Here is a 26,598-nt window from a genome sequence, read left to right on the forward strand (position 1 = left end):
GGGCGCTGCCGGTCCCGGCGCGGCTGCCCCGTTTATGGCCCTTTATGGCGGGGTGGCTCCGTCCGCAAAGCCCGGGAGCCTCAGATCCGCCGGCCCGGCCCCCGTGCCGCGATGTCCGGGCCGTGCCGCGATGCTGGGACCGGGGGACAGCGGGGGACAGCGGGTGACACCGCACGACCCCCGCGCACGTGGGGAGGGGACGCGGCCACGCTGCCCGCGGGCAGGGCGGGGTCAGCGCGCTGCGCATGCGCTCTTTTGGCCCCGCCTCCCATTCACAAAGGGAGAGTGCCGCGCGCCGCGCATGCTGATTGGCTGCGAGGCGGGGGGGCGGGGCCGGAGCGGAGCGGCCACGCGGCGGCGGCGGAGGGGCGGCGGCAGAGCCGGAGCGGAGCGGGAGCGGGCGGGACCGCGCACGGAACCGGGCACGGGATAGCGGGTACGGGAACCGGATACGGGACCGGGTACGGGATAGCGGGGACCGGGTACGGAACCGAGTACGGGAACCGGGTACGGGATAGCGGGGACCGGGCGGGACCGGGTATGGGATACCGGGTACAGGATTGAGGGGACCGGACGCGGAACCGGGTGTGGGACAGCGGGGCCTGGGCAGGACCGGGTACGGAACTGGGCACGGAACCGGGTACGGGATAGCGGGGACCGGGTACGGGACCGGGTACGGGATAGCGGGGGTCATGCGGAACCGGGTACGGCACCGCGTATGGGACAGCGGGGACCGTACGGCACCGGGTGCGGGAACGGGTGCGGAACCGGGTGCGGGATAAAGGGGACCGTGCAGAACTGGGTGCGAGATAGGGGGGTACCGTGCGGGACAAGTGGACCAGGTGTAGGACCGCGGGGGCAGGTGCGGGACCAGGTGAGGAACCGCGGGGCCGGGTGCAGAATAACTGAGTCAGGCGCGGGACAGCGGAGCCGGGTGAGACCCCGCGGGTCCGGATGCGGGACCTGAGCTGGGTGCGGGACCGCGGGGCGGGCTGGGCACGGGCATCACCGGGAGCTCCCGGTGCCCCGTTTCGGTCGGTGCCCCGCGGCTGACCGGTGCTCCCGGTGCCCCGTTTCGGGACAGCCCCACCGTGCTCCCGTTACCGGGCTCCTCCCGGCGGCCCCGTCCCGCCGCAGCCCCGGCCGTGCCGGCCGGGCCCGCGCTGCCCGTGCTGAGTCGCCGGTTTTGCCCCGCAGAGCAGCCTCAGCACAATGTCCGTCAGCAGCCACGAGAACCGGAAATCCCGCTCGAGCTCCGGCTCCATGAACATCCACCTCTTCCACAAACCGGGCCACGCCGACAGCCTCCTCACCCAGCTGAACCTGCTCCGCCAGCAGAACCTCTTCACCGACGTGGTGCTGCGGGCGGGGAACCAGAGCTTCCCGTGCCACCGCGCCGTCCTGGCCGCCTGCAGCCGCTACTTCAACGCCATGTTCAGCGGGGGCCTGAAGGAGAGCAGAGATGGTGAGGTCAACTTCCGTGACACGCTGCACCCCGAGGTGCTGGAGCTGCTGCTGGACTACGCTTACTCAGCCCGGGTGCTGATCAACGAGGAGAACGCCGAGTCCCTGCTGGAGGCCGGGGACATGCTGCAGTTCCAGGATATCCGGGATGCTTCGGCCGACTTTCTGGAGAAGAATCTCTACCCTGGGAATTGCCTGAACATGCTGCTGCTGTCCGATGCCCACTGCTGCGAGCGGCTGCTGGAGCTGTCCTGGAGGATGGCCTTGGCCAACTTCACCTCGCTCTGCAAGACTGAGGATTTCCTCCGGCTGCCCAAAGACAAGCTGCTGGAGCTGGTGGAGAGCGAGGAGCTGGAGGTGGAGGATGAGACGCTGGTCTACGAAGCCGTTATAGGCTGGATCCGCTACGATTTGCCCCGGCGCCACGAAGTTCTGCCCGAGCTGCTGCGCTCCGTGCGCCTGGCCCTGCTGCCCGAGTCCTACCTGAGGAAGCAGGTGGCCTGTGAGAAGCTGGTGACCAGCCACAAGCTGGGGGAGGAGATCGTGGCCGACGCCGTGCGCTGCAAAATGAAGATCCTCCAGAACGACGGGCTGGTGACGGGGTGCTGCGCCCGGCCCCGCAAGGTCAGCCAGGCCCTGCTGCTGCTCGGGGGCCAGACCTTCATGTGTGACAAGATTTACATGCTGGACCATAAAAGCAGCGAGATCATCCCTCGTGCCGACATCCCCAGCCCCCGCAAGGAGTGCAGCGCCTGCGCCATCGGCTGCAAGGTTTACATCACCGGCGGCAAGGGCTCCGAGAACGGCGCTTCCAGGGACGTCTGGGTGTACGACACCCTCCACGACGAGTGGGCCAAAGCTGCTCCCATGCTGGTGGCGCGGTTTGGCCACGGTTCTGCCGAGCTGGACCACTGCCTGTACGTGGTGGGGGGACACACGGCCATGAGCGGGGCCTTCCCGGCCTCGCCCTCCGTGTCCCTCAAGCAGGTGGAGCACTACGACCCTCAGCTGGACAAGTGGTCGCTGGTGGCTCCTCTCCGGGAAGGCGTCAGCAACGCCGCCGTGGTGGGAGCCAAGATGAAGCTGTTTGTTTTCGGGGGCACCAGCGCCAACCAGAACAAGCTGCCCAAGGTGCAGTGCTTCGACCCCTGCCAGAACCGCTGGACGGTGCCCGCCAGCTGCCCCCAGCCCTGGCGCTACACGGCCGCCGCCGTGGTGGGCAGCCACGTCATCGTCATCGGCGGCGACACGGAGTTCTCGGCCAGCTCCGCTTACCGCTTCCACAGCGACACCTTCCAGTGGTCCAAGTTTGGGGATGTCACTGCCAAGTGCATCAGCTGCCGCGCTGTCACCTCGGGGAACAGGCTCTACGTGGTGGGCGGCTACTGCGGGGCTCAGCGCTGCAAAACCCTGGACTGCTACGACCCCTCGTCCGACACGTGGAGCAGCGTCACCACCGTGCCCTACTCGCTCATCCCCACCGCCTTCGTCAGCACCTGGAAGTACCTGTCAGCCTGAGCCCTGGAAGGTAAATAGTTGTGGGTCAAGAGCTCCTCTGTATCAGGTTAAAATTTGAGGGGCAGGTGCACGTGGCTCTGGACTGGAGTTGTCCTAGAGAGCAGCTTTGTGTTTCAGATCCAAAACTTCAGGCTGGTAGTGTGGGATCTAAAAGCCCTGCAGGAGAGAGAAGATCTCTCTAGGTGCTGAAACGCTGCAGGGAGAAGGATCAGTATAAATAATAAGACTCTCAACCTGGCATCTTGGCCCGTGCAAAGATTTTGGGGAATGCTGTGTGCAGGGATTGGGTGTCGTGCCTGGGTCAGGAGGCTGGAGGAGCTGATGTTTGTGCAGGCAGGCTGTCTGCAGGAGCTGGGACAGACCCCGTGGTGCCACCGGCTCCAGCTGCTGCTTTTAGCACAGCCTCCTCCTCCTGGTGCCACACTTAATCTGCCAGTGGCACCCAAATGTCTTGTGGGACGCCAGGGCTGTGAGCTGGTGCCAGAACAAGATTATAGCTGGGATTTAGTCCCAGAATGGTGGGTAATTGCATTTATAAGACAAGCCTTGTCTATGTATAAACACAGGGTTTCTCTGCTTCTAATTATTCCCTGGTGTCCCTTTCATGCCATTGCTTTTCTGCTACACAGAGATTGACTTTCAACATTTGCAACTGGAATTAAATCTTTCTAAAGGCTTTTGGCAGAAACTATGCCAGTGAATCACAGACCCTGCAGGGTTTTCCTTTTCTCCTTGCAGGAGTCGTGCTGTCTAAATAAAATTATTTACTGTAATAAAATATCCAGTGATACCTTTAGAAAATTCCTGGCTGTAGAGGGGCATCAGCAGGCATTGCTGGGATTTCTCTGGGATTTGAGGCCTGAGGAGAGGGGTTGGGGTTGCTGTGCCCTGGTCTCACAATACTCTGCTCTGCACCACAGGCTTCACACCTGATTCTGCCAAGTGCCTCCCTTGACTGAGGACCCAGATGGAACACACAGGCAGCAGGAGCACCTCCTCCCACTGGCAGCTCTGTGAGCCATCAGCACCAGCAGGGCTCGAGGCAACTCAGTTTTGGCTTTGAATTGCTTCTGCAAATCCATCCCCTTGGTCTGGCCAGGGAGAGGACAGGCACGGAGGGACCTCCTTGGGCTGGCAGCTTGTGCTGTCCCTTGAGACAGCAAAAAAGGTTTCCAAGTGTTCTCCTACCTTGTGTGATCTCAGAGCAGGAACCAGAGGGATTGTTTTGGTTTCAGTGATACTAGAAAGGAGAAAGGACACTCCTGACCAGCTGCAGGACTGCACTGCTGGGATTCTCAGCACCCGAGCAGTAGCCTGGAATGTCAGAACATGTGACAGTATTTTGCCCACGGGCTGGTTCTGCACATTTATTTCTTTTTTATACAGCAGTTTGGTGTGTTTATTACTCAGCCTGGAGCTGCTTCAATAAATCTGAATAAAATCCACTGTGTCCCTTGCCTGTTCTGCGTGCTTAAGGTGCAGGTTTTCCCAGCCCACACTTGAGACCATATTTAGTAGAACAGTGAGGAGCATTCCCTGCTGCAGTCCAAATCAAGGGCTCAGATCTTCCTGTGTCTTTGTAACTTGGGACTGAGGAAAGCTCAGATCTAACTCTGCCTTCTAGCTTTGAGGGAGACACAAATCTCTTCAAAACTTCAAAGATTAAGGTATTCTCTGCCCTTTTCTGGTCACTCTGCACAGAGTGGGGTTTCCTCACTATCCAAAAGAATGGGAGAAGGTGCTGCCCCTTCTGTCCCAAAGGGCTGTGTGCTCCAGGCCCTGCTCCAGGTGAGGCAGTGCCTGAGAAAGAAAAGCTCTGTTAAGGGGAGGAGGTGGGACAGGAACCAGCATGGTCAGAGGAAACAGGCACCAAAGGTACAACCAACTGTCTCACCACAGAAGCACGGTTTGGGTGTGAGCCATTATTTCAGAATTAAATAAATCAATGTCACAACTCTTCCGAGCTGCTTGCACAGGCAAGAGCTGGCAGGATGGGAAGGAAGGGAGCTGCCCTGCTGCTGGGGGCTGGAGCAGATGCATCAGCTTCATTTCCAACCCCTTTTCTGATTCTTTTGCCATTTTCAGCCCCCGGGCTGGGCCTTTTTTCGTGCACCCTTGTTGTGCCTCCCCTCCATGGCTGAGCCCAACGGGAGCTGCTCAGGCTGCAGGGAGAGAAGCCCACGGGCAGCAGCAGGGACACAGAACTCATTTTGATGAGAAAAGGCTGTTAAACAGATCATGGGATCCAACCATCATCCCAGCCTGGCTGTGCCTTGCAAGAGGGGAAAATCACAGCACAGGACTCTGCTGGCACCAGCAGCTGTTGGGAAGTGTCTCCAGCTCTGTTATCCCAGCCAGGAGCTGCCTCACCTTTGTTACACCTCCAGCTCCTCCCGAGGGCTGGACAGAGCCGGAGGAGTGGAGGTTTCATTCATGGCCGTTTGAGCAGCAGCAGCTGTTTTGTTTTGTTTTGTTGGTGGTGCCAAGCAATAAACGCTGGCTGCCCGCCACATCCGCCCCTGCTCGGGGATGGAGCCGCCTCCAGCAGCACGGATCCGCCTGCCTGGGCCGTACCTGAGCCAGGCCCGGGTGTTCTCAGCTGGGGGAGAGAGCCCCAGCTCTGCTGCTGCTGTTTTCTCCTTTCAATCCCACCCCCTGTCAGGGAAAACCTGGGCTGGGCAGCTCCAACAAAGCCAGCCCGGGCTGCTCTGCTTGGGTTCATCCTCCCTCACCTGGCAGAGAGCCCCGTCCTGTCCCTCCAGCTCCACCTCCTCCTGGCAGGAACCAGCTCCCAGCTCCAGGAGTACCCTGGGGAAATCAGGGAGCTTCACTGGTGCGTGCCTGAGCTGTCCCAACAGACCTGTTCTCCCAGTTTGACATTTCCATGCTGGATCTGCTTCAGTGCCAGGGCCAGAAGGTTCAGGCCAGCTGAGCTGGAGGTGAATTTGGTTTAGAGGTGAATTTGGTTGCTGGGTAGAAATCCTCCTGAATTAATAGAATTCATCTAGAATATCAGCATATCTCAAACCTAGACCTCTCCTAGCTCAGAGCATAGCTCAGATCCCCCACTAACAGAATTCCCACCAATAGAATTCCCCCACTAATAGAATTCATCTCCCATTAATAGAATTCATCTAGAATATCAGCATATCTCAAACCTAGACCTCTCCTAGCTCAGAGCATAGCTCAGGTCATAGCTCAGATCCCCCACTTTGTGTCTGCACCTCCAGCTGCAGGAGTTGGACCCCAGCCCAAAGTCACACCTGAAGATGTGATGCCACATGGGCATGACAAGGCTCAAAGGCAAAACAATCCAAGTGGGACATCACTCTGTCCCATGGGATGTTCCTCTTCTCACACACAGCTTAGAAACCACCACAGCCAGAGAAGTTTGGGAACAGACAGATCCACCTCCCTCCTGGCCACAAGACAGACAGACAGGGTTGATTTTAAGGGAATTGCTGCTTGGGTTTGTAGGTGCCTCCTGCTGCCAGAGCACCAGGACAGCATTGTGGCCTTTCTCCCTTCCAAGCACAGCAGTGGCTGAGAAATTCCCCTTCCTGCTTAAGGTGGGATATGGATCATGGCAATGTTCTGCAGCACACCCACCTCACATCTAGCAAGGAAAGGTTACAATGATAATTCATGGCAGCCCAGGAAAAACAAAGTTTTAATGACACACAGTGTGGTTTTGTTAATGATTTCCAATGTTCCAGAAGGGAAGAGGAACATTGCACACCTGAAATTCCCTGGCAGATCTGCATTTCATGTTTGGTCATCTGGGATGGCTTCAGGTCTAGCCAGACACTGTGCTCCACACAGAAATGACATCAGCTGCTGCTCTGACATGGGAGAGGCTCATCCACACTGTGCTGTCAGCAAGGAGTTTTCATGGTCCTGTGCACAGGGAATCATGGAATGGTTTGGGTTGGAAAGAACCCCAAAGCCCATCCAGTGCCACCCCTGCCATGGCAGGGACACCTCCCACTGTCCCAGGCTGCTCCCAGCCCTGTCCAGCCTGGCCTTGGGCACTGCCAGGGATGCAGGGGCAGCCCCAGCTGCTCTGGGCACCCTGTGCCAGGGCCTGCCCACCCTGCCAGGGAACAATTCCTGATTGCCAAGATCCCATCCAGCCCTGCCCTTCAGCTTAAAGCCATTCCCTGTGTCCTGGCACTCCAGGCCCTTGTGCAAAGTCAAGGAGCCCCAGCACGAAGTGATGCTGCCCTGCCTGAGCCTCCAGTGCCTGTGGCAGTCCCAGAGCTGGGGACCCTGTGTCACACACTCCAGCACTGCCAGCTCCAGCAGGGTTTGGCTTTTCTCCTCTGCCAGATCCCAGGGGCACAGCAGCAGCAAACAACGCAGGACAGGCCCCACATCCCCCATCTGCCGAGCCTTGGGCTGGCCCCATGGCTGGGATGAGAAATGAAACCGGATTTGAGTCACAGAGGAAAGGGGAAGGCAGCGAGCAGCACATTCCCAGTGCGCGCTGTGGAGCCAACATCCCCCGTGCAGGTTTGTCCTCGAGCATCTGGCTCCCAGATGAATCCCAGATGCACGCATGGGAACCATCAGCCTCGTCTCACCCACATGAAAGAGGGAGGTTTAGCATAAAGCTGGTCATTGCCGATGGCCCCGGCGTGATTCACCCACAGAAAGAATGTGGTTTGGGTTTCGGGTTAATTAGCTGCAGATCGGGGAGGGAGACAAGGCCGGGCGGAGCCGCGGGGATATCGGCGTGCGAGCAGCTCTGAAGGCACCGCCGGCGTGTCCTGAAGTCCCACCCTGGCCGGAATCACACCCTCGTGTCCCACACAGGAGCCACAGCGTCACCAGCGCCACTGCGAGGTGCTCGCAATCCCCAGGGAATGTCTGTCTGCCTTGCTGCTGTGGCGAAAAGCGAACACAGCAACACCTACACACCTTGGAACACGGATGGCTGCAGCAGCACCCAACTTCTAACACATGCAAATTCTGCCCAGGGTTTAAACGTGCCTCTGCTGAGCTCTGGCTGCTGCAGCTGGGCAGGTCCCAGTGGGAATCTGTGCTGCAGGGATCCCTCCTGGCCACGTTAACCCTGGATCTCCCTGATCCAGGCTCCTCTTGCCTTCCTGGAAACGATTCCTGCAAGTCTGACTGCACAAGAGCACAGTGCAGCTCCTCTTAGCTTCTCTCCTAGACTCTCCCTCCCTGCTGTCCCCCACAAAACCACTTTGATTCCACTTCTTCCTGCCAAAAAAACATTTAGAAATGGACATGGAGTGGCTGGCCTTGCTGTGGTGACACAGACACGAGGTCTGGAAGCACAGAGGCAGTGACTGATCTCCAGCAGGCACTGTGGCTCACTCCCAGCAGCTCCAAAGATGGAAGAAATATTTTCCTAAAAAGAGCACAAGCAAAAGCTTCTTCACACACTCACTTTGAGACGTCATTCTCTCACATGACACCCTGTTAGCTCCCATAAAGACCAAATTTTAAACACTGGTCTGTCTAGAAGTCTTTGATTATTTATGGATGTGGAAAAGCAGAAAAAAATTTTGTTTTTCCAGTGAAGTTCCAGTTTGCGTCACAACCCAGATGTCGGATGCACTTCAGAGGCTGACAAATGCTGGCTCATTTTACTGACTGCTGCACACAAAGGGACCCCCAAAGCTGCTTTGCTAAGCCCCAAAGGCAGTGGCAGGCAGACCAAACCCCCCGGCTCAGGGTTTTCCTCAGCCCTGGCTGCAGCAGGATCCTGATTGCAAACCCCTCCCTCCTCCTCGAGAGCACCAATCCAGGGCCCTCTTCTCCCACTGTCTCCCTGGTTTTACATCTGCTCTGCTCTCTAGAAACGATTGGAGGTTACACTCTTGGATTTGCTTGCCAGCTGTGCCAGCAGTGGGGATTTCAGCAGGAAGCTCAGCCTGTGCAGAGCTGGGAAGAGCAGCCCCAGGCAGAGGCGATGGGATGGTGCTGGCAGCAAGGGCTGCCAAACTGGCACGAGCACTCCGGAGAAAGTTTCTATTTTTGTTCTCCTTGTTCCAAGTGGGAACCGATACTGCCTGGGACAGAGCCAGGCATGTCTCAGGCTGGCACCATGCAAAGCACCTCCACACTAATGTAAGCAACTTAACCAAGCTCTCTCTCTCTCTCTCTCTCTCTCACCAGCAGAGTCCAGATGTTTGGGAGCAGCTGATCTTTCCCTCAGGTGTTCACCTCACTGCCAAGGGCTGCAGCTATTTGTATTCTGCACTGAACACCTCCTGTGCTCCGTCCTCTCCTTTGGAAAAATGTCACAGTTTTGTTCCTGTGGCACATTGTTTCTGTCCAGGGTAGAAAATGAGAAGCATGTGAGAAGTGGCAGCTGCTTTGATCTTCATTCAAACAGAAAACAATAAATAATTATATAGATATAAAGGCAGACAGCTTTTAAATGTTCTTTTTTTTATTGCTAGAAGTTGGTTTCAGTCCTATTGCAGCTCTGAAATCCTTCAGTGGAGAAACATTGCAATCATTGTAAAAATCATCATTTGGTGTGCTAAGATCATGTTTACAATTAATCAAGAGTGCACAATTCAACAGAATATTAACATTTAACCATCAACTTTACAAATAAAATAAAGACTACAAAGATGTTGCTACTGCAGTATCAACAGTAAAGGAAATATTTACAATGTTTACACCCTAACGAAAAAACAAAACCAAACTCTTCCCCAACAAAATGGTCAATTTAACCATGGACCATGATTATTTATTAAATCTTTACAGTGCAAGGTGGGCCTAGAAACCAGACCTAAGACTAAAGAGTGTCAAGAGAGTTCACAGCTCTGGGTGAGATGCACGCAGTTATGCCAACAGGATCTGCACCCATGAGAGATCTCCTTCCGGCTACAGACAGAAATGGAATTTGAAATCAACTTTTCTAAAGTGCTCCAATTTCTTTCAGTACAAAAATATAAAAAACTGATTTATAAACATGGCACAAATGTTATGAACCAGAGCTCACACATGCTGTTTGAAGATGATGGAGGATGATGAATCGCCAGTGGTTACGAAGATGTTGGGTCTGGTCTCGAAGAGAGAGCAGGGGAAAGGCTTTGCTTTGCCTACAGCACTTGTGTAACCTGGCATGCAGATCTGTTTCCTGGTAAATGTGAGAACTGCTGGGGAAGACAACAAAATCTCCAAACTCCCTTGCATGGGGGGCACAACACACAGGGACTCCACTGAGCAGCACCGGGGAGCCTCAGCTCCCATTCCGCAGAGTTAGAAGTAAAATGAAAGAAGTATTTTTAACCCTTTCCTAGTTTAAGTTTCGACTCTCATTGTAAATGCAAATGACAAACACCAAGCTCCATGTATGCAGAATCATCTGACCACTACTCAGAAAGACAAAACTGCCTGCAAATTATTTAGAATGACTCCTAGCTGTGCAGGAAGGCGAGTACCTGGATGAGCAAGCGTCTCTAGGAACACCAATTCTTCTGCCTCACGCTGGGGGATGAGCAGCGATCTCCACTCGTGGGACATGCCACAGCTACAATCCACAGACAGCACAGTTAAAAACCAGGGAAGCATCCACAACACACACAGGGCAGCTGTGCTCAGCACTAGTGGCCATGGAGGCTTCCTCAGCCCGGAGCACGGAACCTCCACGTTCCAGATGGGAAGAGGAAGAGGAAGAGGAAGCCTCCTTAACACCAGAGTTCAAATTGAAATCAGAACCATAGAAACAGCCTCTACATTGCAACATCACAATATTGAAGGACAAACATGCTGATAAATTTTAAGGCTGGGACACCAAGCAAACAGGGCGGCAGTTCAAAGCTCGTGCTGGCATTTCCTCCACATCCCAGCTCAGAAAGAAGCCAAAAGGCACCTGGGAGGCACAGAATTTTGAACTGTCTAGTCCTCAGAAATCACTTAAAAGGAAAGTTTTAGCTGAAGTCCAATAGGAAGGATGTAACTCAGAATCAATAGCAGGTTACTGAGCCCAGGACACAGCAGTACTTTGCAAACCAATTCACCTAGAAGAGTTATTTTTCTAGGAAGAAGATTTGAGTGAAGAGTCCAAAACCATTTCACTCAACTGGGGTGATTTGTTAACAATTTCACAGATTCAGTTTTGCACAAGTGAAGAGACCCATGAATCATTTAAAGAAAGTCATATTCATTAAAAGAAAATAATTCACTTGCTTCCCTCAGCCTTCCATGGATCCCCTGCCCACACTCTGGCAGCAATGAGGTATCCCAGCACCTGCTAATGCCAAAACCTTCTCCAGGCTGACCCAAGTGACAGAAGACACCACCTCTGCTCAGGGTGCAAACAGTTTCACAAAGGAGCTGCAGCCAGACACGTGCACTGAGGACAGAGAATGATTTCTAAGGTCATTTCTCAGCTACAGATTGAAGTCCCATATTCCAAGGAGCTTTTGGAGTTTGAGCCAACAGCCTGGCCTGTCACAGGCCTGGGTCCATCTGTTAACAGCCAAAACTTATTTCAAGCACTGCTGACAAGAAGTATTCCAAAAGTTAATGTTAAAGATAAACCATTAAAATAAATAGGACCTCACTGCAGACTTTATTTTGCACATGTCACTGTTCTATATTCAAATTTGTCCATTGCACAGAAGAAGAAAGCAGCCAATGAGCTGCTCCAGCCCTTCCAACACTCCCTCCCATACTTTTGGACAGGCACAAAATAAACCTAAATAAGTGTTTCCAAAATTTGCTTCCAAGCACCCAAACTGACATCCCTTTTTGGCTGAGGTGATTTACTCCACTGATGCAAATTAGCTTTGGGCTAAACCTCCTAAAAACCTGGTTATTTAAGGCAGTGGGGGCATTGAGTTTTCACTAGGACTGGCCCAAACCACAGCATGAAGGAGAAAACTTCTGTGCATTCCTGCTGCTTCCCTGTCTGCTTCCAGGGGAAATTACAGGGGGCCAGGGGAAAAATCAGTGCCAGTCCTACAGAGCTGCTGGATCCCACACTGCTGCATGGATCAGGAGTTACGCTGGTTTTAAGAATTCCCCTCCATTCCAGGCTAACCTTTTGGAATGCAAAAACTGAACATGGAGTGGAACTCTGTTCTAATCACCAAAGGTAACAACACCACCAAATCCCCAGTGGAGCAGTCCCACTCTGTTTCCTGCTGACAATCACTCCAGGTTCTGCACTGCTGCTGGTTCACCAAGCAGTCCTTTGGTATTAAAGCCAAGTGTGTCCAATTTCACTTCTTGGGGGCTGGGGGAGCATCCCCACTCTGGTAATGAGCCCTTCAGTTTGGAGTCTCCTCTCACTGAACTCAGTGCCACTGCCTCAGGTTTGTACCAGCACCACTCAGCTGAGAAAAAGACCCTTAAATCCAAGAACTGCTCCAGCAGGAGTGCTTGTCCCTAAGACCTATTCAGTATTTTGTAGCTTATCTTTCCCCTTTCTTCAATTTCAAATTATCACCACGTGAAAATATAAACTGCTGCTGTTTTCTGCTGAAAATTGATAATGTTTCTTGCACTGTAACTACTGAAATAATTTTAAAACTCTCAAGCAAAGAGAAGTTATGGCCTTGAAGACATCACTAACATCACACAGGGCCTAATCAGAGGGACAGCTCAGAGGAGACTGGCAAACACCACTGGATCCATTGCCATAACACTGGATGGAGAACTGACCAGACCTTCCATCCACTGCTGCTAAAATCACTTTAAATCAGTTAAAGGTATAAAAAAAAGCTATTTCCAATCATGTCTTGAAAGGTATTAATCCAGGATTTTAAGCTTTGAGATCCTGATTCCTTAAATTCTGTAACAATCCTCCTAAACAATCTCTCCTGTGCATCATTATCTGACCAGTCACACTCAACACACACCAGAACAAACATCCTTGGGTGAGGGTGGGAAAAGAATCTGGGACACAGAGTGAAAAACACAACACAAAATGACTGTGCAAATTACTACAAAGGGAAATAATGCCTTTTTGAGCAGAACACTTAATGTCACCACCATTCCATGATCAAGAACTGACCCATTTCACAAGAGGTATCAAAGCTGGTTTAGCCAAAAGCAGCTAAACACAGGTTTAGCTAAGAGTATTTTGTTTATTATAATTATTTTTAATTCTAAAACCAAACAGTTCTTATTCCCTTCATTCCTAACACGATGCTGCAGAGAAGTCTCTGCAGCAACAGCAGCTTTGATATCTTCTGGTACTGGGAGTAAAGTCCCAACAAATTAACAGACAAACGAAGGATGCAGAAAACAGGATTAAACAAGACAATAAATTACTGCATTTGAACACTTCTTAGACATGTCTTCAGCACAGAACAAAATCCAAGTCTCTAAGTTCATTCTGAACCAACTCAGGAGTTTACCTGGGAACCTGTACTGCTGTCCCCAACAGGGAGACAGATCCCAGTGATGCTGGTGGCCAATGAAATGTGCATTCAGTCCAACTCTTCATCCTCACTGTGAATTCTCACACGTCCAACCCTTCTCCTCCACAAACAGGTGGAGCTCCTGCCTCTTGCAGATGCTGTCAGAAGCTCCCCTTACCTTCTCTTCCACTGTACCTGGCCACAGGGCTTGTACCACTGGGTTCACAGTGCCTGGCACACCTGGCAGGGAGGGGACTGGCTTGCTGTCACCTGGTTACCAACACACAACCCATTACTGACCTGGACCTGGGAAAACAGATTTAAAAATTTGCAGCCATTTTGGGGCCTACTACGAAAACTTTTTACATAAAAATCTGGGTGGTTCAACATCACCGATAACAATTTACAAGATGGTGCCCATGAACAGTTACATTCTCCAAAAAGAGCACATTACAATAAATGTCAGAATTTTAACATGCTCTGAATTGATACAGCCATGCCATGTGTCAACACACTGGAGAATTTAAAAGCAAATTGTTACTACTGTGCCCTCATTCTGAGCTGCTGGCAGAGAAGCCAACAAAGCAGGACAGTAATCCTGGTCTGGTCCTTGCTTGTAGTAACGGGGCAGGGATCAGAAGACATCCAACGTTGGGTCTCCATCACCGTGCACACTGGGGCCTGAGTTCTTGAAACAGTGTGCCAGGTGATTCATCTTCAAATGCAAACAATTAGAAGAAAATGACATCTTCTTTGCTGGTATCATCTTGCACATTCAACAGATTGGGCTGAGAGGGCACCAGGGGCTGAACCTGAACGTTATTGGGCTTGAAGAGGGTCGCTGAGGCAGATGAAAGTGCTTCTGGCTGAGCATCTGTAGGGCCATACAGTTCTAGAGGGGAAATAAAAGGAAGAAGACACATTCATGACACTGCAGAGAGAGCCTGAGGCACCTCCAGGGCACAGGCAAGTTGGCCAAGGCATACCTGGCTGGAATGCAGAGGTCTGGCTGCTTGGGAGGGATGGGCTTGCTGACCTCCTGCCTCTCAGGACAGCCTCCTCTCGTCCTGCAAGCCTGGGGGGAAGCAGCTGCTTCTGATCAACAGAGGCTGAAGAAAATATTTCATAAATTAGTATTTGAGGTGAGCAGCACTTCACAAATGTCACTGCTTCATGCTGGGGCCACTGTACTGACACCTTTACACACCCAAGAAATCTGCAAAACAACAAAGAGCTGGTCCTACTGAAATTTTCTCTTCAGCTGTTTAAACTGTGAATATTTTTCCTTGAGACTTCTAGCTCAGTTACTGGCAGACCCTGACAATCTCAGATTTAAAACCCAGTATCACCAAGCACAGCAGAGAGAGAGAAAAAAAATCGTTGTCTGTAGAATTCAAATAGCAAATGGCCATTTGTGCTACTTGTAACACACAGAGCTGTGATGAACTTTGGTCTCTGCTCTCCATCTGTCTCACAGCTGCTCAGCAGCACAGCCCACTGATTCTGGTGTTACAGCCTCCCAGTTTCTTAGTTTCAACAATGAAAGCAGTTCATGAAATAGCTATTCTGGATCTAAAGAACTTCTCTCTTTCAGTACACATTCCTTACATGTCACAAAACCCAAATTCAATACACAGCATTTTGCCCCTGGTACAGAAAGTTTTGTTCCATTTTATTCTAAGATCAACACATGGGCGTAACAAGCATGAAGCCCATTAATGCTCACAAAAGAAGAGAGACCAATATGTTAGTGGTTTATACCTTTCATAAATTACAGAAAAACACCATTAAGTCCATTTCCACTGCAGAGACCATTATGTAAGAGCTATTAGAAATAAACTGGAGAGATGTGGCATTAGAACTTTATATCACCAGCATTTGGTATGCAGGGTAAGAGGATACAGGCTTCATTTATGTGCAAAACCATAAGCAAGTTTGCAAAAGCACTGAACTTTATGCACGACAGAGACAGATGTTTCTGCAATGTGCCAAAACCACCCTCCCTGATCTCTGTCAGGTTTGGCCCTGAGTCCTCTGTGGCAGTGCAGAGAGTGATGGACAAGCTTGCCAAGTCTGAATCCGGCCCAATGCTAAAAAGATAATTTTGTAACTTAAAATTACAGGCCATTCCCCTCAGCTGGCAGTGGGGCTACTTTAAGTGGTAGAGATAAAAGGGTTTTTAGTGTGTCTGTCATTGGCAAAAATCACGACTCCAGTACCCAGCAGTTAGAAGCAGAAATTATACCAGGACAGGGTGACTGCATTTTTACTTGCTTCTATTTGTGACAAAATTAGCCCCTTTCAACTCTACAACACACACAGCACCTCAATTTTGGCCTGAAGATCTGTATTTAATGACTGACTGGTGCTAAGAAAAGCACTGCATTCAATGTCACTACAACTCTGGACAGACAGCAAGAAAAGGCTAAGCCAGCCTCAAAACATTTCACTCATGCACAACAGCTTCCTTTTTTTTTTGGTTTTTTTTTTGGTTTTGCTCTTTTTCTTTAACACTACAGTTAGACAAGAAGATTCTGCATTCAGGTTTACAACCTCTCACCACCACTCTGTTGTGTTGGAATACATAACAGTTTTCAGCATTATCCCTTTGGGTTATATTTCAAATTCAAATAGTATAGACATGGAACTTCTAACAGGATTTTTAGGAGGTTAAGAGATTTTAACTGCAGCCAACACACTAATAACTTGTAGCATATTCATTTCTGGGTTTCATACAGAGGTTCTGTTTCATGCAGGGTTCTCTCTCCCTGTGATCCTGGTGGAGATCAGAAACATTTAAATGGCTTTAAAATCACACATACCCGAACTGTCTGTCCTATGAGATGCTTTGCTCTTGCCACCTTTCTCCTTGCTTCCTTTTGTGAAGGTGGCCAGCTTGGTGGGGATCTGCTGCTGGACTGCAGCTGGTTTCTGGATCTGGTTGGTTGCACTCAGGAGATGGATTGGCACTTCGTTCTTCAGGGAGGGCCGGTTCTCCAGGGTGGTGCTGTCCCTGCGCGCCAGCTCCGGCCGCTCCAGGAACTCCAGCCCGGCCACCGAGCTCACTCTCACTGAGGATTTGGAGCCAGCTGCAGATGGTTCCACCCCTTCTCCATTGAAGCTGATGGAATGACTGATCATCTGGCTCTGCAAGAGGAAAAAAGGCATTCTAAGGCAAACGGGGATTTTCAGCCTCTCCAGCGCAAGGAGAGACCATCCCCATCCCAAAGGGCACAAAGCACTTCCTAGTGCACAGCAGAACAGGAGAAACAAAGCCTAAAGGTTCCTGGGGAACAGAAAGAAGAGCAAGGTGTAAGTCCTTGGACACTGAAAGGAACATCAGCAGCTCCAAACTGCTTAAGACTGCACCTAGGAAAGAGCAGAATGCACGGGGTGATGACAGAGCAGAGAGAAAGCAGGACTTTCAGAATGTTTCAATGAACCAATTTGATCAGACCTCCAAATTTCTGTTTAAAGCACAAGAAATGTTTTTAGAAATCAACTGTACAAAATGCTGTTGACATAGCACAACTTCCTTCTGCAATCATTTGCCTGCAAGTTCCTGAATTTGAAAACTATTCAGTCAGCCACAATTGAAAATAAGTTATTCTTTATTTCTATCTTTTTAAAATATATTCTCATTGCCAGACATCTGGGTGGAACTTCACAAACACTGGTCTCTCTGAGAGCAGCCAACACCAGCTACTTCAGGTGATGGTTTGAGTACAACCTTCATTCAGAAGCAAGCAGGTAAACAGGAATAAAACAGAAAACCAATCCCAAACCTGGCCTATTTCTGGGGAGAAGGTGCCTGACACCGTGTTCTGCTTCTTCAGCTTCTTTTGCTGATCCAGGCGCTCCCTCTCCTTCTCCACAGCTCTCTGGGCTTCCCTCAGCCTCTCCAGGTCGTGCTGGTAGGCCTCCCTCTGCCTCTCCAGCTCTTCCCTGTCCTGGCTCAGCCTCTCCCGCAGCTGCCGCATCTCCTCGGCGCGTTCCTGCAGCTGCGCTTCCTTGAGCTCAAATTCCCTCTGCTGCCGGCTCTTCTCCCGCTCCAGGCGCTGCTGCTCCAGCTTCAGCTGGCTCTGGAGCTTCTGGACATTCATCAGTTCTTCCCTCTGCTTTTCAAAGTTCCTCTGCTTCTCCTGCTCCAGCAGCAGATTGCCCCGGGTGGACTGCAGCCGGTACTGCTTCTCCCGGTCTGCCATGGTGGCTCGCTGCACCTCGATGTAGCTGTCCTGCTGAGATATCACAGCCTGCAGGGGGTACAAGTGCAGCTTCAGGTTCAAAAAACAGGCACAGCTAAGCAGGAGACAACAGCATCTAGCAGGTGAGGTTACAGAGGCTTTTTCTTCCAGAGCATATAAATTTCAGCTTTGATTGACACGATATTGAAGATGGCCAAGCAAATAAATTATGTTTATGTGGGCCAAACTGGGTATTTCTTGCACCTAGAATTGCTACTCTGAATCAAACCAGTCAAAATATTGCTGATTACAAGGTAACATAAAAACAACTAATTGATACACACTTGTATGAACAACGATGACAGATAGAGCTCAAAGCAGGAAAAGAATTAAGTGAGAAGGAAAAAGGAAATAATTACTTAAGACAACAGCTCTAACACTTCCTCCAAAATACCAGGCACAGTTTCCTTAACTCTCAGGATTAAATTCTGCACTTCACTCCAGCTTTAGGGGATATTTTCAAGGTAGCTCCTCTCCACACCTGCATAAGTTTTATTACATTTAGTGCCTAACAAATCTCTTGGATAGTAAATAGTGGTTTACCTGAAGACTGAAGAGCAACTGCAACAGTGTCTGTATCCTATGGACAAGCTGAAGAGGAGGAAAAAACATTAGGTACTTGAGCAGAACTCTGTTTTGAGGCTTTAGACTTTAAAAAAAAAAAATTAGCAGTGAAAATAATCCATGGTAGCTATACAAAAAGACACACAATGGAAGCATGGCCACCAGAAAACTCTAGCATAGCAAAAGCCAATATGCAGGCACAAGGAATTTCAGTTTATTATCCTTGTGCAGATATGAATCAGTACCCAGCAAATCTCCCTGGGATTCCACAGAGACATCTTCATCATCATCTCTTCACCTGAACTCTTTAACCATCACTTCCTCCCATGCCCCAGCACTGAATCACTGCATAGGTACAAACGTCACAGGGATTCAGAGGCAAGTTTGGCCAGCAAGCTGTTAACATGCCAGGTTCCACAGACATTACAAACACTGAGTTTTGGAGGTGGTTTGGTTTGATTTTACATGCTATTATTACACTGTGGCTATTTGCCATTGGATTTCTTCACAGCAGAAATAACATACCTGAGACTCTACGGTGGGCTGAGCACCACTGCTGTCATCCAGCCTTGTCCCATCACTCTGTAAGGGAAACAAAACCAACATTTGTGCTAGGGACACTTGCTGGGCACTGGCAGTGCTGCCAGAAAGGGCTGGGATTGCTCCCATGCACTGAAGGATATACAGCAAAAATACTGAGTTCATAAGCCAAGCTGAAACAGCAGTGTGGTGATTCAAGCTGGGTTAATGGGACAGCATCAAATGAGCAAATGGAAAACTGAATTGTCTTGCTTCTCAAGTGCTGAGCTACCAAGTCACCCCACAAAACATCCTTAAAGAGTCGAGTAATTTTACAGACAAAGCTGTTCCAGTCCAGCCCTGCCAGCTATGACAACTTGAACTTTGTGAGATTTGTTCTGCACCACTATCACGATGGGAAGCGCAATGAAAAGCATTTAAATCCCTCATAAGCTCAACATACAGTTTGAGATCCTTCTTCTGCATCAGAAGAGGGGTCATGGAGTTGCACATCAGAACTCAGTGCAGGGCCCCTCCAGTCCCACTGCCTCTGGTCACCTCCACTGCTCTTCCTGCCACCTGAAAGAGGAGAGGAGTATGAGGAGCTCACACCAGCACAAGGCCTGGGATAACTCAGTGAGTGCAGAAAAATCTGGTGACTTTGAACCAAAATGCAACTGCATGGCTTCTCCATGCTGATCCCAAGTGGAAGATCAGACAATCAGTGACACACAGGGCTGCTCAAAAAAGTTTAAAAAACTTGAGAAGACCGGGTTAAGATAAATAGGGAGGGTAAGTTCAAATTACGTTACACTATTTTAGGTGAAGCAACCACAATGTCTGCATGAAAATAATCAGCTCCCAGAATTGCAAGTTCATGACATGGAATACTGGCCAGCAGGAATACTGCAGTCACTGCAGCACCACTGGGAGTGTGGAAGGAGGTAAGGGAAGATGGACCCCCTCTTGTAAAAAAGTATATGACAGCTGTATGGAGCCTTTTAGAGACATCAGAATGTGCTCTAGAGATTAACAACCAGTGAAATAAGGGCCATTCACTTTTTCAATTAATGCATGAAGCAAAAATGAAGATAAATAGTATCTGGTCTTTCCTCTTATTTCATTAATTAACTGATAAATCATCTGTGTCAAAAGAACAATTTATATTATCTAAGGATTCAGCAAACCTCTAGTGACTGTGCAGATACAAAGTGGAAAAAAGTGTTCATGACATAATGAAAGCAGACAGTTGAATTCAAATTTTCTAGATTTTCAGGCCAGGCTTATTGTTTTTTTTTAACAAAATTAAAGTTCTGCATGGAATTGTGGTAATTATAAAGAATGGGTTACAGTAATGCCTTAGCATAGCACTGAGAGCCCTACTCTGCTCTCTAGTGTTGGTATCAGGAGCAAAACGTGCTGGAGATTTGCTCTGATCTTCCTTTTTAGAGCCTGGTGTAGCTTCCTTACATGAGAGCCTCAATTCCTTGTTCTTATTCTCTGTACAGTAATCATAGTAAAAAGATCAGAAAAATTCTGAGTCTTCCCTTTCTTACTTTTACTTGAAATTGAGGGACTACTGTCATATCCTCCAAAGGTCTCTGCTCTCCGGGGGAGTCCTGAGCCATCCTCAGGCTGACAGGATGCACTGCCAAAGTGAGTGAAGATAAACTCCTGGAGATTTTCAGCTGGGGAAGAGGAGAACATGTCATGTAAACAGCCATGTCTATGCAGCAACACAAGTTATCATGCTAATGAGTCCACTGTAAGTTCAGGCAGTCTGAGATATCCTCCAGTACAGATGAATTTTCCTTTGTGAGTAGCTCTGCATGACAGGCTCTTATATGAACATGAGCTCTTCCTTACTTGCAAGTTAAGATTATCAAGCTTTGAGTGTTTGTTTTTTCTTTCCTTTTTTAAAATAGAAACTATCTTTGGGGCTTATTTTCTTTGTAAACACACTATCTTTAGACAGGCTGTTTTTAATAGATAACCCTGCTATAATATTACATTTGAGGACTGTGTGTTATTAGAGCACTCTGTTACCCTTTCTGAACAGACTTGTCCTAAGATTCCACTGGGTTGATCCTTAAAAATAAAACAATCCAAGCTGTGCAGGTCTTCTACCTAAACCCACAAATGCACTTCACCTTTCTTGCAGGTTGGTTCTGAGGATGAGGAAGTCTGAACTGGGTTACATAAAAGCATTATGTCATTACAGGAAGATTTGCAGGGCCTGTACTTAGATCCTGGGTACTTATCCCCACCCCAGCACCTGAGTGAATGCCCACACATTCCCACATTCCATTCACCTTCAGTCACTGCAGACTTCAGAATTGCCTCTCCTTGCAGATTCTCTGAGATATCCCCCCGAAGAAGCAGCCTGGCTCGGGATCCTTGGGAATGGTCTTCAAAGCCATTCACCTCAGACATTTCCAGATAAATCTGTTGTTTCTCAGTGAGACTTTGCAGAATCAGGTCATCTTTCATGTTCAAACGCTCTGAAGGAAGAAACAAATTCAGTCTTGCCTTTCTTGTCGCTGTCACAGGACTGTGTTCAATTTGGGAGATTATCTTTGATTTTATGGCCAGAGCATCAAATGCAGAGATATAATTAACAGTTAAGGAGCAAACTTATGGAGCAGACAAAGCTTATTAAACTTCCTTAGCCACTATTTCTACAGTATCTTACACCACCTTGAAAGACATATGAAGGAGAAACTTGATCTTGATAAAGAATTAGACAGCCATAAATCACAAATAATGCTGAGAAGCAGCTTTAGAATATGTAACTAAGTCATTACCTTGAAAATCTTTTAACTTTGCAGCTCTTGCTTCAGCCAGCCTCCTCTCTGCTTCAGGTTCATTAAATGTACCTCCTTCCTCATCAGGACAGCTGTCCAAAGGAAAAGACAGATTTATGTTTGATTTGCATGTGAGATAATTTAAAACCATCTCAGGATTCAACTTGAAGCTTTTGCCTCAGTTGTGGTTTACCCTGGTTGTCAAATCTTCCTCCCTTTTCCAAAGCCCTGTTGCATTTGACATCACTGAGTGTTAAAGTCTTTGAGTAGTTTTTATTTCATCTTTATCAGTAGTTTCTTCCCAACGAACACAAACAGAATTGCACACTAAAGTCTTACAAAGAAATTTTGTGGAGAGTCAAATGGGTTTTAAAGATAAATTTACACCTGTGAGTAGAAGACAAGCAAGAAATCAGACTCCTGCTTTCCCCCCCTTACCTCTCCACAGCCCTGCGGATGTGTGCCATCCAGGAGTTCCTCTCCTCTTTGGAGCTGGTGTGAATTTCATACATTTCTGGTCCTTTTAAGGAAGCACTAATTAAGAACATTGCCTTTTCCTCATTAGCTACCTCTCTCACAATCAATTTTTGCAGTGAGATAACTGGTGGCTTAGAGTCCTGTAAAATAAAAAACAGTACATTAGATGTGTTCTTTAGGAATTGTGTTTCCTTCCTGTTTATCCAGAGCCACCAGGAGCTGTAACATCATGAAATAACTCTGACCTTTTCACATGACACTTCTGATGTTGCCATTTGATCAATGAAAACATGGAATGAATAATATGCATGTCATGAACAAGAGGTCTTGATACCTGATTGAACAGCAAAGCCTGTGTCAAGTTAAAGATTCCCACTGAGTCCCAGGAGTCAAGAACAGGCTCAAAAAATTTTGCTCGAAAGGAGGCAACCCCAAAATTTGAAAAAGAAAACAAAAACCTTAATGACACATTGTAAAGTGAAAGGAGAGAAGTGTTAGAGGTTTTAAAAGAAATAAAACAGAGGTGTTAGAGGGAGTCAGGCCCTGATAAAAATGACACCAGGTGACAGGTAGTGTATTGTATAATGAGGATTAACTGGATTAGCTGTCAGCCTTTGCAGTGAAAACACATTTACAGGAGGGATATAAGTTACTAAAAACCTGTCTAGGCTTCCTACAGCAGAGCTCCAGCATCTGCAGCCTAGAAAGTTCCTTCCCAGGATAAAGCAGCTCTTTGTGACTGCTGAACCTTCACAGAATCATCTAGAGCCATGATAAGAGAACTGAAGTGTGAAGCAAACACCAGGAGCAGCAGCTTCTGCCAGCTTCTCTGAGCAGCTGTACTGCAATTCCAGCCACCAACAGAGCTCACTGGAAAAACAGAATCACTGAACAGATCCATTTGCTCCCTCACTTGATTTATTTATGGAGAACTGATATTAAATTTCAAATGAACTGTACATATACAGAGATGCAAAAAAATTGGTCAGACTCTAAGTGTAGAGCACGTTTCCAGAAGGGAAAAAAAAAATCCACCACACAGCACCCTGTTCTGTGCATTAGGAGAAGGGTAATTGAAAAGCAGTTGTTTGTACAGCCCTGAGGTCACCAAAATAGCTTTTGCCATTAGAATTCAGCTCTAATGTTAATGTCTTGAAAAAAAAATACATCCAAGAAAACAATTACATAAAATAATTTCTCTGTTACAGGTTCTACAAGAGCCATCAGTGAACTAGATCAGGACAAAATGTACAAATTAACTTCTCTGAGGACACCTGTGGAAATGCCCTAGAAAAGCAAGAGAATTCACGGAATGTTCTGGAGTGCTGCAGTAATAACATCTGCATTTAGTGCTTATTCCATGGCTTTCAGGAAAGTTCTCTGCCCCTGGTAAATCTCAGGGCACTATGACCACAGTTACCATGTCCCTAACTGAGATGGCAGATTCTTTTCTTTCCCTGCACACTGAACAGAAGCAGGATTTATCTGCAAGTTTTTCAAAGCACAGTTCCAGCATGTGCAATGTCCGTGACATTGTGTACAAAATCTCAGCCTAACACAGTTCAGTGAAAGGGAAAGTCACAGCACAAGAAGAGGAACAGTGAGAACCATGGGAGATGTGGCAGCTACAACTGGCCAGTGCAGGTAAATACTGGTTTGCACTGGGAGAGTGGGAAAAGGACTCAACAAGTAGCAGAACTCCTTCAGAAAAAGTGATTCCATAATACTTGGCTGGTTTATTCACTTAATTTTCTTCCTGACGCTCCTAAAACAAGTATCTAACATCCCTAATTGTGTTTCTTCTGTAGTTACTGTCACTTTCATGAATCCTCAAAGTGCATGTATTAAATAAAGAGAACAATACCCACCACAGATGCAAACGTGTATTTTTGGTCCTTTTCTTGTAAGAGCAACAGTACATCAGTGAGCAGGACTGCCAGAATATCTACAGTAACAACAGAGACAAAAAAAGGAAAGAAAGTCATATTTCAAAGCAGAAAGACCAGTCCAGAGTCAAAAATCACTGAACTTGTATTTCCTGCAGGCCAGGGAACAGCATGTCACATTTTCAATATTGGGTCTGTTACTGCCTTCCACTTGGGCTGTCCCCAGTCAGGCTGCACCATGCAGCACCAGCTGATTTAAACAGAGCCCGTTTAAAGCTTGAGAACACCCCCACACACATCCTACACATGGACTCCAGCACTCCAGAGGGAACACATCTCTCTCAACAGCAGATTCTTCTGGAACTGCAGCCATTTAGGGTCCCACCTACTCCTGGCTGCACTCTCTGTGCCACTGAAGCTTCTTCTTGAACACTTGAGCAATGAAGCTGCTCAAATATTCCCTGATGGCCACTGCTTTGATTTTCTGGCAAATGCAGAATTAAGTGTCATGCAGCTGACATGACACAGGTTTTGCAAAGTGTGAAGCAGAGATAATGCCTTTCCACAGGAGACTAAGTCAGGATGACTCAAAGCTTTGTCATCCATCTGAAGACTTCCCTCTTGAATTGGGAAGCAGACCAGCCAGATAATAAGCGAGCAGCATAAGGAACTTATCATGCACCATTACAGAGATGCTTATTGGACAAGCCAAGAATAGAACAAGTGCTATTTCCTCCAATATCCTATTAAACAAGCAGGTTATTGCCATCTTATTTTATACCCAATCGATCAGTAATAAACAGTTACTAAAAAAAAAAACCCAACATAAATCTTGTTTCCCAGTTGTGTTTGTGCCCTTGCTGGTGCTGTACCTTTGAGCCTCCCTGATGCAGCTTTCCAGTACAGCATCCCATCCAGGAGGAGCCGCCTCTGGCCCATGTCATCCTTCCTGAACAAAAGCCCATTCTTGCATTTCCCAGATGATTTCAGCTCCATTTTGTGCATGATCTCCTTGAGTCGCTGCCCCTTCTCACACTCGTTTACCATGGCATCTACATGGCTGATGGTGTCCTTAATTAAGCCAAGGGCCTGGGTCAGGTCTTCATAATCTCTAGTTCCAGCTAAGGGAAAAGAGAAGCAGTCAGCCACATTTTCAACTCTGGAATTCAAGACATGAGCCATCCAAGTGTATTTTAGCATAAGGGTTCCATACTGGACACCTAACAGTATTTTCTAAGAAAAAAATTACTTTAAAAAATTATTATTTAATTTTATTATAAAGTTTCGTTTTATTTTATTAAAATTTTTATTTATTTAAAAATAAAATATAATAACCTAAAGCTCTGAAAAAGCTAATGAACCAACAGGTTTAACTACTATGGGTTTGTGGCTGCAGACTTTAAATGCTTCTCTTCTCCTCTGAGCAGAGGCTGGGAGAATTTGGATTGTTCAGCCTGGAGAAGAGAAATTTCAGATTGATCTAAGTGTGGCCTGAAGGGAGCCTCCAGGAAAGATGGAGAAATACTATTTAACAAAGGCCTGGAGAGACAGGACAAGGGGGATTGGCTTTAAGCTGAAGAATGGCAGAGTTAGATGGGATATTGGGAAGAAATTCCTCACTGTGAGGGTGGGCAGGCCCTGGCACAGGGTGCCCAGAGCAGCTGTGGCTGCCCCTGGGCCCCTGAAGTGTCCAAGGCCAGGCTGGATGGAGCTTGGAGCAAGCTGGGATAGTGGCAAGTGTCCCTGCCCATGGCAAGGGTTCAAGGTCCCTTCCACCACAAACCATTCTGTGATTCTTCTGACCCTCTGAGGTGAGACTGATCTGGCATCATCAGCCAACAGAGAAGTGAGCAAGCAGGTAACAGCCTGTCTGAGGTAAGAACATGCAAAACATGGCAGAAAAAGGACCAAGAGACAACTGTGAGGCTTGCAGGAGCCATCCCACCTTCTGTGTTCTGGATGATGCGCTCCAGCAGCACCGGGTACTTGGTGATGCGCTGGGTGACCAGGAGGATGCACTCCTGAACACCCAACCTCCTCACGATGGAGCAGTTCCCAATTTTCTAGAAAACAAGAGAAACTGTCACACCCACTGTGCATGGAGCTCTTCTAACTCCCTCTCCATTCTCATGCCTTCTGCCCCAAACCACTTCTGCACATTGGACACAGCACCATGAAATCAGCTGCATTCTTCTACTAATCCTGATAGCATTCCCAAAATTACCTTTATTATTGGAAAATATCTCAGGTACTGTTTTCAACCACTGTTAACTAAATGTGGAGTCAATCAGGCAAACTTCCAAATCTGAGCTGTCTGACTGCCTGTTGCTAACTGATCACACTTTATAACAGGGTCAGACCTTAAATACATAGAAAAGTTCTGTGGTTTTAAAACCAGACCCAACCACCTACCAGTCAAATTAGATCAATAACGAAGGAATTAAGTGTTTATTTTACCACTGTATGCTCCCCAATAGCCTGACCTCCAGAACCACATTCCTGATTAGAAAGGGAGGACTGTAAAGCACCAGTTAATCTGTACTGCAGGTACAGCACACACCTGGCAGCAGGAGAACACAGTACCAAGATCTTTCTCTACAAGGATTGAAGCTAAATGTTTTAAAACTCTGGTCACTTATTTAGTTCCTTGGAAGTGAAGGGCTCTCACTTTAAAGGCTAAGATGAGCTGTAAGTACAGAGTAAGCTGGAAAGTTCACACAGTATCACTTACTGGTGACTGGAAAATGAGAATATTTAGGCCTCTGCA

The 26,598-nt window shown here is 48.3% G+C and overlaps 2 protein-coding genes across 4 annotated transcripts in view; one reads left to right on the plus strand and one right to left on the minus strand.

Annotated features, from left to right (window-relative positions):
• The first annotated feature begins 384 nt into the window (after positions 1-384).
• Positions 385-4,439, plus strand: LOC118696947 (ectoderm-neural cortex protein 1-like). Its single transcript, XM_036399359.1, has 3 exons — positions 385-436; positions 1,198-2,992; positions 3,903-4,439. Exon 2 carries the CDS (start codon positions 1,213-1,215, stop codon positions 2,980-2,982), a length of 1,770 nt encoding a protein of 589 aa, XP_036255252.1. The 5' UTR covers positions 385-436; positions 1,198-1,212; the 3' UTR covers positions 2,983-2,992; positions 3,903-4,439.
• A 4,949-nt stretch (positions 4,440-9,388) lies between these two features.
• ARHGEF18 (Rho/Rac guanine nucleotide exchange factor 18) overlaps positions 9,389-26,598 on the minus strand; it is a 31,302-nt gene continuing 14,092 nt past the window's right edge. For all 3 annotated transcript variants that reach the window (XM_036399336.2, XM_036399335.2, XM_036399334.2), the window contains 14 exons: positions 25,777-25,894; positions 24,704-24,952; positions 23,814-23,890; positions 21,907-22,085; positions 21,469-21,560; positions 20,977-21,165; positions 20,221-20,352; positions 19,128-19,243; positions 18,671-18,727; positions 18,125-18,172; positions 17,123-17,590; positions 16,160-16,484; positions 14,324-14,446; positions 9,389-14,229 (listed from right to left, as the gene is read on the minus strand). In XM_036399336.2, the coding sequence (XP_036255229.1) occupies positions 14,069-14,229; positions 14,324-14,446; positions 16,160-16,484; positions 17,123-17,590; positions 18,125-18,172; positions 18,671-18,727; positions 19,128-19,243; positions 20,221-20,352; positions 20,977-21,165; positions 21,469-21,560; positions 21,907-22,085; positions 23,814-23,890; positions 24,704-24,952; positions 25,777-25,894 (2,334 nt within the window). In that variant the 3' untranslated portion in view covers positions 9,389-14,068. The remainder of the gene's footprint in view (positions 14,230-14,323; positions 14,447-16,159; positions 16,485-17,122; positions 17,591-18,124; positions 18,173-18,670; positions 18,728-19,127; positions 19,244-20,220; positions 20,353-20,976; positions 21,166-21,468; positions 21,561-21,906; positions 22,086-23,813; positions 23,891-24,703; positions 24,953-25,776; positions 25,895-26,598) is intronic.

This window comes from Molothrus ater, chromosome 26 (genome assembly GCF_012460135.2).
Source record: "Molothrus ater isolate BHLD 08-10-18 breed brown headed cowbird chromosome 26, BPBGC_Mater_1.1, whole genome shotgun sequence".
Lineage (NCBI taxonomy): Eukaryota > Metazoa > Chordata > Aves > Passeriformes > Icteridae > Molothrus > Molothrus ater.

What these genes read in the sequence shown, in the direction of transcription:
- LOC118696947 (XM_036399359.1), top strand. Translation starts at nt 1,213, where the DNA reads ATGTCCGTCAGCAGCCACGAGAACCGGAAATCCCGCTCGAGCTCCGGC.